The 21,266-nt window shown below is 40.1% G+C and overlaps 1 protein-coding gene across 2 annotated transcripts in view; it reads left to right on the forward strand.

The window, feature by feature from the left end:
* The first annotated feature begins 8,868 nt into the window (after nucleotides 1-8,868).
* Nucleotides 8,869-21,266, forward strand: part of grin2ab (glutamate receptor, ionotropic, N-methyl D-aspartate 2A, b) — a 114,022-nt gene continuing 101,624 nt past the window's right edge. Inside the window, exons 1-3 of one of the 2 annotated variants that reach the window (XM_065956038.1) lie at nucleotides 8,869-9,480; nucleotides 9,560-10,083; nucleotides 10,903-11,109. In XM_065956038.1, the coding sequence (XP_065812110.1) occupies nucleotides 10,066-10,083; nucleotides 10,903-11,109 (225 nt within the window). In that variant the 5' untranslated portion in view covers nucleotides 8,869-9,480; nucleotides 9,560-10,065. The remainder of the gene's footprint in view (nucleotides 9,481-9,559; nucleotides 10,084-10,902; nucleotides 11,110-21,266) is intronic. The other variant, XM_065956033.1, reaches the window with a different exon arrangement.

Genomic DNA, 21,266 nt, shown 5'->3' on the forward strand with positions numbered 1-21,266 from the left:
ATAACAAAGACATTCATTCAAGTAAAAACAACAACAGTGTATATTTTGCACCAGAAAATATTTAAATGAACAGGAAGTAAGAAAACATATCTCACTAAGTACACTAAGTACACTTTGTGTGTGTGTGTGTGTGTGTGTGTGTGTGTGTGTGTGTGTGTGTGTGTGTGTGTGTGTGTGTGTGTATGTAATATAGCTTGCAGAGTGACAGTCTGTAATCGCTTTTTTGTTGTTCTTATGGTGTGTTGTAAGGACGGTTAATATGGGCTTGAGGGCGTCTGCGTGCATTGTGTCACAAAAGATTACATAGCAGGTTGAAGTACACTGCTTTCTGTGAGAGACAATTAGGCTGTATTCACACTACAAGCCTCAATGCTCAATTCAGAGTTTTTTTTGTTTGGCTGTTCCCCTTATTTTTTAAATGTGGTCTGTATTAGACTCCTGTGGGAAGCACATACTCTGATTTGAAAACATCAGATTTCACTTATGGTGTTTACATTGTCAAAAAAAAAACAGATCTGAGTCACTTTTACCCGCAATGTGAACACAGTCCAACTTGAAATATATGCTGGTTGTCTCATTTTATAAAATCTTGATTTGCCACAGACCTCTGACCTCGTAACCATAAAGAGAAATGGGTTCCATGGCCAAGTCCAATATTTAAAGGCAGATTTGAACTGGGATGTCTTATTTGATGTTCCTTTAATGGCGTAAAAAGCCCTTCTTGCCTTTTCTCTCAGGTTATCCACAACTTTGTAACACGGTGGTGCTGATGTTAAGGCAGAGATAAGTGTATCTTTTTTGTGTGTTCAATTGGAACTGTATCCAGAAAGAATTAGAATTTAGAATGAAAACAACATGGCTTTCTGCTTCTTTTGCTCTGGTTTTATTACCAGAGTCAGGCGGTCCTGGACGTGCACTGAACACACGGCTAGCAAATGTCAGTGTTAATAATGACAGGCTATCTGCTGAAATGGCTTGGCTCTGTGTCACTTGAGCCCAGTGCGACACATATTTGCACCTTTGTTACAGGAGTCTGTCTGAGGTCCAAATTGATCAAACAAAGCGGGCGGTTAGCGATGACTAGTGGTCAAAGGAGCGGCTGTAAATATACTGTTACTCCTGACGGCATTATTGAAAATCACCAGTAAGTGTAGCTCCGCTTAAGAGGTGAGTTAATTTAACTGATAAACACATTGTATTTCCAACTCAGTGAAAGACATAGTTACGGGAGTTGTGACCCATGTTTGTTTGTTGCTCTGTCATAGTTGTGTCTGGGGGGACATATTAGAGAAGTGATGTTTCCACCTCCTGCTACATGTTTGTCTCCCTGTGTGCTGAGGGTATCAGGTTCTTGTCCTGTCATGGCATTTAAGTTTCCACACACTACAATGTGCCCACAAGCCTGAAAAAGGTTAATCTCCTCCTCTAGGACACAGAACATATCAGTCTTGTACAGAAGGCAGCACACAGGAGCATGTTTTTATCAGTTTCTGTTACCTTTATTTATTTCTAAGTTCTAAATTGTGCCATATCAACATACCTCCCAGGTCTCTTCCCTGTTTAACTCCTGTTAGCTTTAGTAGATGGTACTACCAACTCTCTGTAGTTTCAGCACAGCCAGTGGGACCATCTACTCTGTACCTTATCTCCTGTCGGGTGATGAAGTGGAAGGCCCTCTATTGTCTCCTGAAAGTGTGTGTGTCTGTACACTAATCGACAGATAGCTACCAGACTTCAATAGAAAGTTGGAGGCCGGAGTATAAATCTGATGTAAAACTGAAATGATGCAACAACAAAGCACCAATTACAAGATGCTATTAAAACATTACATCCAAATACATTCCACAGAGACAGCTATGCTTTGTAATACAAATATCACATTCAAAAGATGCGTAAATAACTGTGTGTTACTCAAAATATTGTGTGAATAGTGTAAAAACATTTACACAGGTTAATAGAAAATATCAACAGTAGCATGTAAATACAACAATAAAGCTCACAAAAGGATAACAACATCAGCACATTGTTTGGCTATCTTTAACATTAGCAATTTAGCTTGCAAATTACTTATGTCTTTAAATGCAACACAACAAAAATACATCAAATGAAATGTTTGTACTGACATAACAGAGTCACATGACTAAACTGACCAATCAGAAAATTAAAGCAAGAAATCATCAGCAGGGGAAAACAGACAATAAATACATACAACATTATTGTAATACAAAACTCTGGCCGTTTCTTCTACCCTTCGAATCACTAAAACCTTCTTCTCTACCCCCACACCTACTGATGGGCAGAAAAGTAATAATGAACATAATATACAGACATGTATCCTCTGAATCTACATTTTCATCTACACAGCATTATCTCTATTCATATATGCATGGATATATACCGAAACACCAATGCATATAGTTATCCACACATGGAAACGTAAAAATATACTGTAAATGGGAACATTCGCAGTGCTTGACGGGGGGTAAACACCATAAAGAAAGCCTGAGATACAGAGTATATCATTTTAATGGAGTCGAATTATTGATGCTACGTGACCATTTTCTAGATTGATAACAGAAAATGACATGACAATTATTGAATACATATTGATTGGTCAATGTATCGTTTAATCTTTGTTTTTCTCATGTGATCAATTAAATTAGTGTACACTCAATTAATCTAGTGTACAGTGTACATTTGGTACAGACCTTTTGTATTGTACGCTGCATCCCTTTATCCTTGCCTCAAATTCTTTCAGTTAGACGAGTACATTTTCAATTATTTCTTGATTTTCATCTTTCAATTGCTCCCTCTAACACTTTAAAAATACAACAGGTTTGTCTCTCAGGTTCCCATCATCTAAAACAAATAAACCAACAATGTTTTCTTACCCACAGAGGAGCCAATAAGTGAATGTGATCATTATTCTCTTTATTAACCCAATATGCTGATGCCTGCTAGAACAACAGCATTCCCCACCAGTACCAGGATAAAGACTGGATCAGGATTTGGGTGATGGCCAAGCTGGGAGTTTACGCTATTGTCTGATTATTGGATTCATCCCCATAATCAGGCCTTATCCCCACATAAAGTCTCTTCCCATCTAATCTGTGTTTAATCAGCATCACTACATTTTTAAACCAGTCTGCTAATTGAAGCCATTACATGCACTTTTCCAGCTTTCAAGTTGTTCGTGTTAATGGAAAACAAGTGAAACAAGTGTGCTTGTGGCTTTTAGGAGCTTAAATTGGGCCTAAAAATACATCATTGAGTGGTGTAGTTCAGCAGTAAATATTTGCAGGTTCATATGTTCGTTCCCACTTCCATCTAGCAATCTCACTGGAGTTGATCCTGTGCTGACAGACGAACTGCCTCACCATCATTCTACCACCACTGCAAAACAAACACAGCCCCAGTTCCCAGTTTTCCACCTTCAAGGGCTAATAAGTTCTGACAACCCCTTAAAAATTTCAGCAAATCTTGTATTTAAAGGTCATGCAGTCTGTCTTTTCTTTTTATCAAGAGATAAAATCTCAAACTCTTCAATCTCAAAGTCAGGCTTTTGTTATTGCCAGGGGGATTTGAGGTTCCCTCTGGCTATTCTGATAATAGAAAGGCCATAAAAAGCTGCGGCCTCAAGATGAGCTCCTTCAAATTGTTCTGCGGACTGGGCCAATTAGTTTGATTTGGCTACAGCCTTCAACATTGAAACGCTCTATTGCATCAACTCCCTACCACTGTGCCATAAGTACCCAACATGCACTCTGATCACCCGAAGAATTTAACATTCTGAATAGGGATTTCCCGATTTCTAAGCTGTCAAATTGGGTAACAATGTGTCTGATGTGTACTTCCCTAGATTTACTGGATGATTGCATTTTTTTTTTTTTTGTATGTGTTGCAGGTTGCTATTGGAGATGGGTTATATAGAGGAGTTAGTGTACTCTCTGCTTCACTATGTTTGTGTTCCAGATGCCATGTTGCAGTGGTAATGGAAGACTGTGACCTCCATGTCACTTTAATTGTCAGCTTGTGCATGCTTGGATGGCCATGTCAGAGTCAAGACTTCATGAAGCCTACAGGTAAGAAAGTTCTTGAATGTCAATGAAATATTTGACCAGTGACTTTTGTCATATGATTTATTGTATATATAAGAGAATTGATACCACTCTCATATCGGGAAGTGGGAAACAAGCAGATAAAGCTTTCTGTGCTTTCTGTTAATGTCACCAAAACCTGCCCCTCTCTATAGCTCCCTAATTAACAATCTTGCTCTTTTAACCCATGGAATATCGGATATATTCAAAGACTTTGGGAGGTTTTACACGGGGTATGTACCTCACCATTTCTTTGCCATTTGCCATAACTTTATAAAGTCTCTTGGTTTTTCATCAAAGAGAGACCATGGCAGGAGAAATTGTCTGTCACACATTACCCCTAACACTTAATATGTCTATGGTACACTTTGGCTTTTTGAATTGCTTGAAATTGGCTTTTATTACAGTTGAACAGAGCAAGCTGTTCCTTTCATTAATAGTCCCTCTGTTAAGCTGATAGCAGGTTTTAAGATTTTGGTTGTAATTGTCTTTAGGTCCTGACAGAAATTAATAATTAATTTGCTTTAAAAAGGAACAAAGAAAATCCAAAATCTGTTGCAGTCCTAAGCCTGTAAAAACGTTGACCAATGTCTGCCACGAGGTACCAATCTGATGAACCAATCATGTCTCCCTGCTCGTTCTCTACCCCTTGCGTGCACTAGCCACTCTCAAAGCGCTTCACAGATGACAGAGTTTACACTGTGAGTTCGCTGAATGAGACATTAGACAAAGTAGTTTCTACACAATGCAAGCGACTGGAGCAATGGTGTTCGTGCATGTAAGCGAGGGGCGTGGCTTTTGAGGGAGCACAGAGGGGAGGGAGTGGGTGTAGACGGAGCACTGACGGAACGCTTCTTTAAAAATCATGCTAGTTTTTGAAAATGACCAACCCTGCCTTTAAGGTAAGTGGAATAAGCTGCTACTGTCTTTTCATGCATACTTTCATTTTTTTTTAAATAACCAGGCTGATCCTGGCAAATTAGGATGGAAATTGTATAAATATGTAAGGTCAAGCTAAGCTGAGTTTTCGTAAAACAAAGAACTTATTAGGCAATAATTCATCAAAAGTAGGAAATATATGAAATCACTAAATTTACTTCAACAGAACCACTAGTAGTTCTCTGAGTAGTTCAAAAGAGACAGATTTAAGTTTAACCATGAACTTATTTTTGTATGCATCACCTTTTCCACTTTTTGTTTTTAGTTGTGAAAATGAGGTCGGAATATCTAAACAAAAAGAGTTCTCGCTAAAGCTTGAAAACTTTGGTAATTGTTACTTGCAATTAATTATTTAAATATTGACTGACCTTTTCAAGGTAAAGATAATTGCTGGTGTGGCCAAGTGAAGAAGACACAGCAGTGCATCACTCCCCACTAATTGATTTGGCTGCTGCACTCATGAACTTTTCACTGTGATCAGCACTGTGACAGAAAGTAATCACCCATCAATTTTTGAGATGAGTGGTTCTCAAAGGTGCCCATAAATTTAAATAGGGTGATGATACTGTCAAGGTAGACCTTTTAGAGGCAGCATAAAGCTTGCATGAGATCCAGGCACTACACACTGCCCCTGCCTGGCTGTAGGAAGCGATGCTGTCTGTGGGAGAGCTCATTCCAGGTCACCCACTCTCTGTGGGCGAGAGAGCGAGAGAGGGTGGAGAGTGCAGGAGAGGGAGGGATGCAAAGTAAAACGACAGACTAAGAGGAGAGAGAATATCTTTAGCCTGATAACTGCTAGCTATCACACCATTCTTTTCCATATAGAGAGCCTTGAATGCATTGCAGTTTTTTTTTTTTTTTTGCCATTTATTGATGCAGTGATTCATTTCCTGGGTTTATATAAAGCCATGTACTGCAGCTGCGATGCAATGTCTTCACCATGACAGTGCCCCAGTCTGACATCCTTGTATGAAGACAAGAAATGTGTCTTGTAGGCTCATCAAGCAGTCATTAGGCTGAAAGCAGCCCACCTACTTTCTTTACCAAGCAGCTAATACAGAAACATTGCAGTGAATCACATTTTTGTGGACTTTTATTGTGTTTGCCTGTCCATCACAGTCCTGATGATTGTCAGATACACTCCAGTGTGTTCTGGTAAGAAGATGCTGATGCATTTTATGAAACTGAGTGAGTAGGTGTTGTAACCGGAACTAAATTTTAGTAGCCAGCCGTGTGAGCATGATGGGGCAGGATTAAAGATTTTGTATAACTGCCTGGAAATGTAACATAAAAAGCATAAAATCCACTGTGCTATTCTTAAAACACATACCAAATGATAGTAAAAAATACAACCCCGAGTGTGCCATCAGGTCTCGTTGTCATGGAAACAATGCATTTTTTTGCTTAAGTGATTTTTAAGCAAAGTTGACAGTTACATGCTTTTGTGGACTGTGTTTCAGTTAGCTATGCAGCTAATTAGTGCAGTGCGCTTTAAAAGATTTCCATATTAGTTGCATCAGCAGTGAGCAGGCGGCAGGGGGGCTGTGTGTGGTGTGGTGTGATCAGCGGAGCCGGTGTACAGCCTATCAGCCTGTGGATGAGTGGCCGACATCCTGTAGCACTTAGCAAAGCCAGTTGTTTATGAATGGTGACTTGTTTAGTCCGGCACAGTTTCCAAAAACATAAACCATATAAATCTTGGTTGCGCCTCTGCCAAAACAAAAGTGGTGACAGTCTGAAAAAGTCAGTTACCATGGATACAGAAATTGCCCACATCATTTTTGTCAGAGGCCTTGTGTAATCCTTTTCTCTTCCCTGTAATTTATCTATTTATCCACTTATTTAATTATTTACTCATCAGTGTGTTTGTGTGCCTGCCTGCTGGTTTCATAGTTGGAGTTGCTTTAATTGGACTTTTTCTGTCTCCTTTCCTCTGGTTCATTCTAGGAATATTGAAGTTCTGGGCTTTGACGATTATACAAACAGCATTAGGGGGATTAGCTTTTGTCTTGAATAATTATACAGAGTAATAACAAAATAGTTAGCAAAGTGTTTACGCACTACACAGTGATAATGGGTCTCTCTCGTTTCTCAAGTGTTCCATAATCACACAGTGGTATGAGCTATTAGCAGCAGTCGTTTCAAATGAAATCAGACAGCGGAAATGTAGAGGTAAAGGCTCGCTCAGGTGTTGGGATGCTGGCCGCCAGATTTCAATCTGTGCTGTTTGTCTGCATGTAGGAGTGTGTGAGTGTTTAAGTGTGTTTGGTGTCTCCTCTGCAGCACAAAATGCCCGAGTAACTTCTGCTCAATGTGCTGTAGGCCTATGAAAGATGCATGAAGGCTGAGCCCAACAGTGATAAATCAGTCATAAAACAGGGGCCATCGTCAGACATTTCTAACACTGTGAACTCCTCCCATATTGCCTAAAATACCTTAAACTGTCTGTAAACTCTCTACTGTTTAAGTGTTGTGATTAACACAATGAAGAAACACTAAATGAGCAAGGTAGAAACCCCTGAACCTATGCATGCAAAATCCTGTAAAAGGCAACGTCCCAGAAATTACACCAGGGAGGTCTGCATTGAAACACGTCCTCCAATTTGACTACACACAAATTAAAGGACAGCTTTTAAAAGCTTTATTTATTGTCGTCCGGAAGAATAAAGGATATTATTTCCTTGGCAACAGCTAAATGATTAAAAAAGATGAGCTTAGCCATATTACTAGCTCGAATATTAGAGCTAGTTTTTGTTTAAACTAAAATTGAAAGCCATGGCAATGCCACATCTTCAGTCCCTAAATGGTTTGTCTGGGGTCTCCCCTATTCCAACAGGAGTTCTCTTTAAGAGTAAATATCAGGATGGGATGATTGTGGGTGGAATCGGTAAAAGAAAGGTGAAGCTATATGACATTTGGAACCCCATAATTTTCTTTTTTTCCAGAAAAGAAAAGCAGACTATCATCTACTGTTCCTGCGGTCTGTCTCCTACTCTTTTATGTCAACGTTATGCAATCGTCTGTTTCTTTTATTCCAAGACTGGGAGGCTCAGGATCTGAAGGAGGAGGATAGAGGACCTCAACAGGTTGAGATTTTTATTCTAGGGATGGAAGAGGAGGAGGAAGAGGAGGGTAGTGAAACTTCCTTTTATAATAAGCCCTCTGGTCTGCTTACACTGAGCTACTTTTTTTTCGACACAGCGTGTACCTCGGCTTATGACAGCCAGTAGTAGATCCCTGGCCTGCTAACATGACCCCATGCAGTATCTACACCATCTGTCTGCATTGGGACTCTAAGGCAACACTCAGGGGGGGGATGCAGAGGGAGAGGGAGGGCTGGAGAGAGAGGAGGGGAGTGTTAACTCCCTGAGGACCCCCTGTGCTGCAGTTTTGATCTGCTAATTATGTTTAATTGAGACTTCGTAATTCACAAGTGTTGCCTCTATTTTTCTTATGTCACCCTTTTAATTGACTCTGGCGCTGGCAAGGGAACGTGACTCATTACAGGCAATAAACGTTTTGATGCATTTCTTTTGAAGGGATCCGTACTTTAAATTTGGGGGAAAGGGGACTGTGTATTCGGGGACCACTTGAATGGGTTGAACAGTTTATCGAATAGTGAAATGTTTTACTAATAAGCAGTGAATGTCCTGAGGGACGGAGGAGCCACGCGGCGACTTGTTTGACGCTGAAACAGTCGTCACAGCACACACACACTTAGAGAATCGCACACACACGTCGAGGGAGATAGAGAGAGAGAGAGAGAGAGAGAGAGAGAGCGAGAGATGCTTGCAAAAATGCGCGCACGCGGTTTTCGTTTGACGAGATGGCACCAGGTGATGCCATAATCGACGAATGAGGATTCACTGGTACGCGATACCTCTCTTGCGTCTTCAATTGAAGAGCGACTCGCAAAGGAAAGGGAAGACCCGAGTGAGACAGAAGAGGAATAGACGTATTAGTTTTGACAACTTCTGAAGTTGGAGTCGTTTTTTGACGCGGTCTGACATGGCGAAGTCACCCTAGCGCGCGCCCCTCTTATCTCGCCACATATCTTTTTGATATTTGATAATAGGGAGATGAAGCCACCCAAAAAAACCTACCATTATCCGCATCCCCCTTTCACCACAGTGTCTTTCTCTCATTCAGGCCCGTTGCTCATATGTTTAATTAACTAGGCTGATGTGTAAGTACCTTCAGCCAGCGAAGCGTGGGCGGACGGGCTGCGGGGTAAAGAGGCTGCCGGAGAATATTTCCTTATTCCTTTCCGGCCCGGGCGCTTGCTCTTTTGCTGGAGCTTCACCTCCATCGAGCGACTTCGAAAGCTACAAAAATAACTCGACCGCTTTCAACTTCTTCCGAATTGTTTGGTGCGTTTTTTTGGAGTGCTTTGCTCGCCGGAGGACGCGTTAGGGGGGAAGTAGAAGAAAGACGGGTGAGTGAGGTAAAGAGAGGGAAGGACAGAGTGTGTGTGTCTGTGTGAGTGTGTTTTGATGTTATTTGTGACGGAATCCCCTCTCCAGTCTCCAAGAATCCGCGAGCGACGCGAGGAGGAGGAGGAGGAGGAGGAGGAGGAGGCGCGCGGACCTGTCCACGAGCCCTCACTGCGGAACGCGCGGGGCTGCCGCTGGAGATTCCAAAATCAACGATTATTTTGGATTCAAGAGAGACTAACTCTTCCCCGTGCGTCAAAGGCTTTTTATCCCCCCCTTTCCCTGGTCCGTCCTTGCTGTTAAATGGACGGTGTTTGACGTCTTCAACGAGAGGAATACTACCTTTTTTTTTTTTTTTTTTCTTTTTTTTTTTTTTTTTTAACCGGGGGTGAGGTGCTGGTGTAGGGGAAGGTCTTCAGAGGCAGACAGGTGGATTTAATCGTGGTGTGTTTTTTTGGGGGGGAAAAATTGGATGGAGGAGAAATTGATGGATTAATTTGACGGAGGACAGTTGTTTGTGTGATTATCACTGCTGCCGAGGGCACCCGAATGGAGTAACAGGCTGCAATGTCATCTCCACCTGGCCGCCTGGAGAGATGTGTCACGGGAATGGGGTGAGTTAGCTAAATATATATATATATTTTTTTTAATCTTAGCTCAGAAGAAACTCTCACCTCTCGAGGGGAGACGCTAGAATTGAGCAGGTATTTGGGGGTTCCGTGGTTTTAATATCTGCCGAAGACTCACTCTCTTTCCCAAAGTGGAGCAGAGAAGGGGTGACTGGTTTGTGCTTCTCTCTCCGCTCCTCCGTTCGTCCGAGTCGCCGACACACAACCTGCTGCATGCCCTACATAGAGGAGCCTGGCACCGGAGAGAGGAGCGTGAGGGGAATACTCGCTGAGGAGCCACAGGCTGTTTTTAACTCGCTCTCTCTCTGCCCTCACTCTCTCTCTCTCTCTCGTTTCGTCACAAACGCACACACACAGAGAAAGGTATAATAACGTTATAATTGAGTCTCACTCGCCTTCCACAAACTTGCCTTTGAATTTGACTGTGTTTTGTACGTCATGCAAGCTTAGCTTCCCATTCAATAAGTCTGTCTCAGCATCCATAGAAAAAGGCACAGTTTTGCTCCCACGTACGCAAACATATAGTCTAACATAACACACGTGCGCGCACACAAATGAACATGAACACAGTTATCGGATATAGAGCTGGTATTTACTGAAATTCGAGCTCTAAAAAGCTTGAGTCACGAGGACCATAATGACATTGGGTTATCATGTTTATGGCTCATATTCATAGGCACCAGCCCGAAGGCGCGCTAGTCCTTTTTATAGAAAAGAGTGAAATTCAACAAGTCTTCGCTTTTTTTTTTCCATGGCTGCAGTTCAATAAGCCGTAGCTTTTTATATTTTCCTGTTTTTTTCCAGATCAAGTTTGAACACTTTTCCTCTGACTTCACTGACTCTGTGAGAAGGCACCAAAATGTCAGTAAACGGACGGGCCACGGTGGCTGCCTGCACCGGTCCCCATACCACGGCAGAAAAACTCAACATTCATCACACGGACTCCGAAGAAGAAGGCGCAAAACCTCCACGACCGCAAACCTGCTGCAGCCACGCTTTGTGACACTGAAGGTAAGGACCGCGGGCTCAGGAGGAGCAACTCCGCCAAAGCGGCTCATGCGCAGCGCAATGCGACGCTAAGCGGCGCTGTTGCATCACATTATGCCTGGCTACTGATGAGAGGGCCGTGTAATGAATTCATATCTCAAATTACAGTTTTCAGGCTTTGAATGCAGTCACGTTGTAGAAACACATTTTCTTCCGCTTTCCTCCCGCTTTCCGTGCCAAGTCTGACACACGAAGTGTCTTCTCTTCCCTGGGACATGGAGGCAATCACACACAAATACCCACGGATGTTACATGGGGGGGTAACTATAGGAGCATGGAAGTCTGACATGGCAGGATATAAGGCCCTGATTTACATAATTCTCCACCAGACTTAACATTCATGATAGAGGAGGGATGCCCATCACTTTTAATGCTAAGCACTGAATGTGTATTTGTTTACATTTATCATTATCATTTATGGCAAATTATCATGCATGCCATATCAGATTTATTGTGTGTGATGGAGGGATCTGCAGAGAGAGGCCGCCGATGTGCTCGGCAGTAGCCTATTTTCTTGAATAGTGGGATGCCACAAAAGGAGATCAACTCTGTAGGGCATAAATGCAATACAGTGGGGAGCAGTGAGTGTTTAGAGCTGTTGCTATCTTCATCAATATAAATATCCTGTGCAAAGCTGCAATGAATTCTGGGGGGGGTGATATCTTACCACATTTAAAATCTCAACAATACGTTGTAATTGTAATCTATCCTGTAATCCTCGTGCCTCGTGTATCCTCCTGCCTGTAATCTATCCACTTTCGTTTTTTTGTTGATATCACTGCGGATGTATCCTGCTCAGTGGGGCGTTGTATTTTCATCTTGTGCAGTTTGCTATTAAATAACGACTAAAACAAGGCCAAACATGAAAACGATACAAATGTTGGAGAAAATTCTCAGTGATGCGATGCGTACCGTATTCTTGAGTCCCATTTTTGGCTGCAGAATAACATAGCGTTGCAATTATATGTCGAGATGCATCTCACTGAGACGTTCGCTCAACCGTTACTTTGTTGGCAAAGCAGGTACTGTAGTTCAGAATCCATCGTCTCCAAGCAGCTAGACACTGTAGCCAGAAGTGAGACAGTGTTGTTGTTCTGCTTCTCTGCAGTTAAGGCTATTTAATCCCTCACATTAAATGAGCTCTTCTCAACATGTTTTCGTGCTGCCTTTAACAATATGGCACTCTTGAGATTTTTTTCGATGGCACCTAAGTGGAACTGCAGAGGTTCACAACAAAACATTAGGTTCTTGTTTCTATACTAGTAACAACAACAATCTAAAAGGTGCCTTTGTAGCCTGGCTCTGTGTCACACTATTATCTGGTCAAATATATATATTTTTTTAAGAGTGAGGTGTCTGTGGCAAGGACAAGGCTGCACAGGTGAGCAGCCAGACATCTTTGTAATCATGTTGTGTTTTGGTTTTTTTTGCTTGACTTTTTAAGCTGGAGCAGAAAATTAGCTCAACATCTACATATGCCTGCAAGTGGGAAAAGGTTCTGAAAGCATTCATGTAGAAGCCTCTTTCTTTTTGTGAAAACTACATTGAGTTTTCTACCTCTGTTGAACTGATTGGCCTACTGAACCGACTGTAATGATTTTGGTGAATTTACTTTGATGAAGTCTCAAAGAATCGCTCGTCAGCAGTATAAAATCATCCCTTTGATCAAACAGTTATTGAGTCAAATAATATTGCTTTTTATCTATTAGGTTATTTCATGCTGTTTTGTTTGGTTCTGTTAAAGAATATTAAGTCTCAAATAGAAGGAAAAAAACAGTCAAAATCAAATCCTCCCTTACTTCACTCCGATTTCCATGAACATATAGAGGATTTAAGGTAGGAGTACGCACACAAGATAGCAACAAAGAGCTTATGAAGAATAATTATTAAGACGCTTAAAAAGGAGAAAGCCAAAGAACTTGTGGGTGGAAAATGCACCTTCTTGCCCTGCGATGTAGCTGTTTTTGTCCTCAGGAAGTATTGACATATTCTAGCAAATCCTCCCTGTATCTGCACAGTATTTTTGGCAGGAGAGCACTATCCACTGAAGTTGAAAATAAGGTTCATGGTGGTGTGGTTCTGCCCAGAACATTAACAGCCAAAGCATGTGAAGCCACCCAGCCTCTGGCATGGCCCTCAGCTTCATCTTTCATCTGCTGAGTGAGTGCTCTCTCTAAAGTCAATTATACCTGCTAGTGTGCCTGCACTGCTCTGCATCAGACAATCTTATCCTGACAAACCTCCACTACACACACCTTTGACTCTGACTCCAACAAATGTAATCCTTTTTCTTCTCCTCTGTTTAAAGACTGTAGAGTCTGATGCACTGCCCTCACAGTCGCTGTCATCGTTCATAGGTCAAATGGCGATCACATGAGGCTCGAGAGGATGAAACTGAGCGTTTTCATTTTTCTCTTCCTAGCAATTACTGTTGCAAAGGACTGAGTGGCATATGATAATGAGTCATTTGACCCCAGCTGATCTTCTGTATGTTGATGTGTGATAGTGCAGTCTCAGACACAAGTTAATAACCCAAAAGCCTCTTAAGAACATGCACTGTTTAATCATTTAATCAAAACACAGATGGGGGCTCATTTAATGAGTTAGTGAGCCATAGTGGTATTAAGTAGGGGTTGGCTGATACAGGTTTTTGAACTGTTCATTTTAGACAGAAGTGGGCAGTAGTCAGTCGCTATTAATGCTAAACATAAAAACATTGGACCATATCATGCCTTAAAACACAAGTGTTCAATCTTTTACATATAGTTATTAACTTCAAATTATTAAATATCATTTTCTACACTAACAGCTAAAAATATGAATTCTAAAAAGGAGCTGTTCTTCAGTTAACGATCGACTCCCTGATTATTTTTGGATGAACTCCTACAATGTTGCCTCATTCATATTTTAACATCGCTTTTGTTCCAAGTTTGACTAAATGATCATGACTTTTTTTTTTACACTTGTCTTGCTTAAAGGATTTCAGGTAAGAGGGATCCACTTCCAGCACAGTGTCCAACACTTAACTGATTGGATTTAAGTCATATTATTGGAATTATTGTCAATTTGAATTTTGGAAACCTGATTTGATAAGAATTCGCCTTTGCTTCAGCTGGGATTTGGAAATCAGAAACTTCTTTTCAAAGGCAGATGGTTTGGATTCTGTAATTCATGATGATCTTGATCCTACTTGAGAGCTGGTCTCAGGGTGGTGGGTTGAGAGCTAGAATAATAACTGTAACCAAGAAACTGCCGCCTTTATATATCTTGAGTATGATTTAAAAAAAACATTTGATGTTTTTCTTTGAATCCATTAAAACAGTGTTTCATCCAAAACGTCTTCAAATGGACTACCACATGGATTGCTGATGAAAATTGCTTTTGACCTTAATTCTATATGAGGTTGTTTGAATGAATAAAAAAAAATCTATTAAAGGCTTTTATAAACATAAAAATGATTTGATAATTTCTTGCAGGATAGCTGTATATTTCTTTGCACTGTGTTGGATATTTCGTTACACACAGCATGTTTCCTCTAACATCTTTTTTAGGGTAAAGTATTTTCAAAAAGAAACAGCTGTAATAATTTTTGGCCTGTCAGAATGCTATTATTGAAAAGATTATCGGTTCAAAGGAAAGCATGATAAAGGTTAAAGGGAGGTTGGATCATTATTAGGACATTTATTGATCTCTATTGGCAGTTAGTCAAACCTGATGGTTTTCAAAATGCTACAGTTATTGTGTGAAGCTCCTGGGGTGCCATTTTAAAACAGTGCTTGGAATCCATCCTAAAAGTGTACGTGCGGCAAAAAACTGAAAATGGCATGTATGCACGTGAATCAGCCCTTATATTCCAATCTCTACACACCCACATTGAAACATAAATGGTCAATGTTAAGCCCCTCATGGAGGAAAATGACTCCAAACATGTCGGCTGATCAAAGCTTATGAGCTCTGAATCAAAACAACAACCAGAAGTAAGTCCAATAGAATAAACTTCTATTGCTGCAGCGTTCACACAGTCCTCCTGCAATACCAAAACATGCAAAGTTCATGACTATGTACGAGTGTCACTGCAGTATTTATATGTTTAAAGGAGACACACTTACTTCTTCAAATAATGTCAGAGTGCTCACGTCAGTCAGCAGTCGCCCTCACTCTCGGATTGTTAATGAGAACTTTTAAACGCAAACAACAGCTTTTAATTGTTCATCACATTTAACAGGAAATATTTCTGCACTAAGACTGATTATAAGGATATGTAATGATTGTGTAAGGGATACCTAGACTTAATTTCCACAGTTTTTTACACAATGAATAAGTGCAGGTGATGATGTTCTTAGTAACGAGAAGGCAAAATGAATTAGACAGCCACTACCGTATCTCTGTGCGCTCTGTGTGTCTTATAGCTCAGTAATATTTATGAAAAATCAAAATCAAACTTGATTTTATATGAGGGATATTGGAATATATTGATTAATACTACTGGTACTTTCCGGTGAGTGAAGGTGAGACAAATGCTGATGAAATACGTGACAGACTTTTAAAAAAAAGTGTATATTTCTTAAATTGAAAACTGAACTAGAAAACTGCTTACATGTGCACGCATAAATGAACCTGCGTGTTGGAATGATTATGGTTATATGGATCTATAAGTTAAGTTTGATAATTGAATGAAATATAAATGTGTGAGAGGCACCAATATACATTCTGGCTTCAATTCACCACCTCTCGGTTTGTCGTCATTTTTCTTGCCTCCAGCATGTACGTATGCATGGATCAGTGTTTTCAGTTTTTCGATGCGCACATTTGACCCTCTGGTTTGTTTTTATGAATGATAAACTTTGCGTGGGAAGTGGCGTAGTATTTGAGGTCTAAACTGACGAAACAGGTGGTCACACACAGTCAGTCCAAACATGAAAAACAAACCAGTCAGGGAGTAGGCAAGGAAGCCAGAAGTCAAAAACCATGAAATTAAACGCTTGGAAGAGAGAGATGAACACATGGGGTGGAACAAAGACAATCTGGTTGGGGAGCAGAGAAAAAAAAGAAACTCTTCAACAGGGCTGACTGATGGCCAAAATCAGGGAGAGTTTTGTAAAGAGACTAGGTAGAGATAATCAAGGAATCAGGAGACACATGACCAGGAACTCAAAGAGTCCGGCATTTTCTAAGCAAAACTAAAGCCTGCTCTAAATTAAATTCTCCTCCTTAAAAAACGAAAGCCATCTGGTTAAGTTAGGTTGATGGATACAGGTTATAGTTCATCCTGCATTAATTGATTTTTCTTGTCCAGTGGATGGCAGCACATCAAGCTTTTATCACAGCATTGACATATTACCCCCTTACTTAGTTATTACTGTATAAAAATGATTCTTTGCATTCAGCAGATATTCAGGGAAATTATGTATTTCAGATACATGTTGGTCCAATATCTACTGTTGATTGCCTAGTCAAGACCCAACTTTACAGACGGGTGAAATATCTGGATGTGTTAGAGGTAAATGCTCTGCTTTGTTTATTGGCTGGTTTCTAACTGCTGTGTGGTGCTGGGCAGGTAGCACACATACAGTATGATCTATCAGAGCATTCTCTATTCAAACAGCTGCCTTTGAGACTGGACATGACTTTGATGAGATCAGGCATGGTGCTAGGATTTTTTTCTCTACAGTTGCTTAAGGGGACTTCACCAATACATGAGAATACCTAAGAAAATAAGGATTCTCATGACATTACAATTACTTTATAAGAAAGTTTTATTTTTCAATAAACCCAGTTATGGTACACAGTGCATTTGATAAATGTAGTTTTAATTGAATTTGGTCAAAGAATATAAAAAAATAGCGTACAAAATTAACACAACTGATCACAAGGCAAAGACAGAAAAGCTTGATATGTGAAGATGAAAGACTTCAGCTGCTGGCAGCTCTTGACATCGAATGCTGTCATTACATATTTATGTAGAAAGGCACAGAAGATCCCTTGCTTTATGACATTAACGTAGTAGAATGAAGAATTGAAGTATGCATGCTATAAAAGATCTCATCTTCTGCATACACAATGAATGGGTAGTAAAAGCCTTACTTATTATTCTCGTGATTATTTTGATTTGATGACTAAAAAACTGACCTCCCATAATGCAGATGGGCTTTACTGGGGTTATGCAGTTTTGTGACTCCAGTGTTTCCCCTTCCATTATATTGGAGGGACGGCCCGCCCCCCCCAACGGCCCAATGGCCCAACAGACAAAGATTTATTTTTGGGCTTTTTGTGTCTTTATTGTAGAGATAGGATAGTGGATAGAGTCGTAAATCAGGGAAAAAGTCATTTAAGGACACCTTTCCAATAGAAAAGGACAGCTGTCATTAAAAGTAACACCTGAACACCAAGATTCCTGCAAGTGTTTGTGTCGTCGTGTCACCATGTCGGCTTGTCCCCACCCCCCCCAACGCTGTAAACCTAGGGGAAACACTGGACTCCAAAGACAGACTGATCCAAAACAGTCCAAAAAACATCCATGGATCTAAGAGGAACACACAGATTGAGTGGATAATTCTGTGTGGTTTATTTCAACAAGAAGAACCTTCAACATAACATATACTGAAGGGATTTGCTACATTTTGAATGTTAATATTGATTTAAAAACCTGTGTTGTGTTTTAAAAGTGAAGAACACAACCTAAATATTTATAGTCAGTGGTCATCGTAGAAAAAAAAAAGAAACCCCCAGATGTGCTTTCCTTTGATGTCAGTGCTCATCTTCCAGTTAAAGGCTTCAGGCTTTCAAGATGCTGGCTGTTTCATTTTGGATTGTAACCCCCCACTGTGCCTATTTGAATAGGGTGCTTTTGAAATTAACTTGATTAGTATTAGGAACAACATGTGGCTTTTTTAAGAGAGAACATATTCAGCTTCTGAAGAGGCGAAGTTGTTACTTTAAATAATGATTTTCTTTCAGTGTTCTGAGGGTTTTTCATGATAAGAAAGAGTCTTAGATGGTGCTCTAGTGCAGTCAGCCTGCCCTGTCATTTTGGCCAACTTAACACCCAGAACCCATATTCCAATTTTATGCTTTTACAGACACCAGATTTTCTTCAGACTGATACAACAATGTGCTTAAGTCATTCTTCAGCATTTTAAATCCTATTTGAATCAGTATTTCATGGCTACGAGGAGCATACCAGTCACATAAGTGCATCAGTGCTATCCCCCTTTCAAGGGATCAGTGTTAGCGGAGGAGATCTCGCTGATTCCTTAAGAGACGCCTGCCCCTCTGTTAAATGTATTAAATATGTCATATACATACATCAATGTCTTGTGGATCAAAAGGTCACACTGGTTGAATAAATTAGCTCATTCGGGGCTGAACAGTGTGCGGTCCTTTCTGCCTTTTCTCTGCCGTTAGTACATGTCTTGTCCTGCATTTTGCCTGGATGTGTGCTCACTAGTTTTCTATTGTTTTTTTTAATCTATTTTTCTAATTAGCTCAGTATTTCACTGAGGTGATTTTTTTTTTTCAATGAATCAAACCTCAACCAGAAGAGATAATGCACAGTAGGATTGTCTTTAAATAGCTGCACAATTATTTTGTACTGTAGCAGTGTCATGCTGGTTCCAGAAAAAGAGTAAAAAAAAATGAAGTTATTGTAATCTCTCGATAAGCTTGCAGCTACATTAGACAAATGAAAGTTTGGCACTATGTGCTCAGTACTCTGCCAATAATGTTGAGTCCAATATCACCAGCTAGCTTTATCAACCCCCCCAAAACCCCCCATATTATTTTTCTTGTGAAAGTAGAAGTTCCTAAAAACGCACATTCAGTGGATTTACATATTTTAAACTATCTTTAAACTAAGTTTTTTGAAAGAGTTTTGTAAGGATTTTCTTTTTCAATGGTAATGAATAGTGGGGACACTTTTTTTGAGGGGATCTAAGAGCTACAGGCCAAAAACGCTTCTCTCCGTAGTAAGCACATGCCTAATGTTGGCAGACATTTCTGTGATGTAACTTTGGTACAAAATAAACCCCTAACGTGTGTTTGTGTGCGTTTCATTGCAGTTTCCCCAGAAAGCAATTTGACTACATAATCTGCTTCAGTCAAAATTAATTAAACATGAAAATAAGATTAAATTGCTTGTCATGTTTATAAAGTCCCAATTTGTTTCTTGTATCAAAGACATTTCTTCACTAGGGCTGGGTATTGGCAGGGACCTCATGAAACAATACACATCACCATACATGGGTCACAATACAATGCTTTTTGCCATATTTTGCATAACTCGACACATTTTACTGAAACATTAAAAGTAGAGCCAACGATACATTTTGCTGTGTTATTGATCAAAACTATTTAATTCTTAACTATTTAATACTAAGAACAAAGGGTTTTCACAACACCAGAATTTTAAACTTTAATTGTAACATTAAAGATAAAACAATAGAAAAAACATTTTCTTCGACATGGTGAAGACAATATCAGCCCTAGGTACCCACAATCATGAATTTCCTTGTTTTTCATTACAGATCTGCACAGAATGCTAGTGCAGAAAAAGTCACTGAACACAAACCAGTTTATTTTAAATTTTGTTGACATTAACCGAAGGCATATTTTGACATATTCCATCTCAATTTCACTTAAAATCCAGTTCAAGTTTGTGGTGGTGTCTGCCTCCGTATTTTTGAGTTTTCTCATCATGTTGCTGTGTCTGGGACTGTGATCAAGACATTTTGCAGTACTTTAGAGCTCACATAACACATGAAAATATAGTGATCAGGAGACATCACTGTCCCTCTCCTTTGTCAATCTGTAACAGACAACATAACTTGTACATTGTAATAAAAGGACAAATGTTGGTATTTGCCATAGACTAGATATTAATATACAAAGCCTGAGTGATGTCACTAATCTGTTACAGCAGGGGGCTCTGGAGGCTCATCGGCAGCAGCTGCTATGCTGGAAATCCTGCCTCAGCCTAAATTTCAATCAACCTAACAACAGGCTGAGAGCTAGAGCTGAGGCAGGTTTGAAGCCTCTTGACAAACCGTTGCATAGTGCCCACCTGTCAATCAGGTCAGCTACGCGCCCAACTATGGATATTACACGTATTGTTTATAAAATCAAATCAGATGCGTAATATAAAAAATTCAACCCCGCCGTACAGTGTGTGCCAGTGATGACAATAACTAATCAGACCTCTTTAGTTTTTTTGTATAAGGCATTAAACATGTCAATTTCCGCTTTTTATCCGGAGGTGTGTATGTGACTCTTGAAGCTAGCCTCAAGCAGACCCTCGACGAACTGCAGGATTTTGCACTTCGGTCTGTCCATGTCTGCATGGGCGATCTATGTGTTGTGTATTACATTTCACAGGATATCCAAATACAGATGTCACCAACAGGTGTACACGGGACCTCACTGATCTATTTGTAAGATAGCTACTATAATGGCTACCTGACAGTACTAGTGCTCTCTACAACAGACTTGTTCAGTGAGCCAGGATGTTAAAAATTAAACACGCTCACCTTTGTAAATGCTGTGGTTAACAAGCTAAACTTTGCTGCCATACATCATCTGCTAACAGGAGAGTGATGTTCCTATTTCATGCAAATATCAATAGGAGTGAAACTTTTGATGGGGTGAATGCAAAATATACTATATATGACTACCCAAGGGAAGTTCTGCAGACACTGGCGTGCTTATGAGAAAAATATCAAATGTAAATTCAGTTTTGGGAAGAATGATCTGAGAGTGGTTTGAGATTGTGTCTCCAGGAGTGGAATGTTTTCAAAATTAAGCAGTTTAATCCATTATTGATTTGGTAAAAGCCATCCATGTTCACTGAGACTGCTGTTACTGTGTTGTTTTTGCCTCAAAGGTCTCTCGCTCGTCTCCAATTTGTACAAAACACAGCACCTCAGAGACTTCCTGGAGCATCGACTCTGCTTTTATTGATTCTGCTGTTGATTTTTTTTGTCTGTCATTCTTCGTTTGTGAAACACATTGTAGCTGTGGTTTGAAAGGAGTATTTCTTTAATCATGTAATTTTAGACTAACCAATGAATTTGTTACACATAATTTTCTTTTCAAAGTCTTGTTTAAATTGCATACCTTTTTTTTTCGAC

Source organism: Labrus bergylta, chromosome 1 (assembly GCF_963930695.1).
Source record: "Labrus bergylta chromosome 1, fLabBer1.1, whole genome shotgun sequence".
Lineage (NCBI taxonomy): Eukaryota > Metazoa > Chordata > Actinopteri > Labriformes > Labridae > Labrus > Labrus bergylta.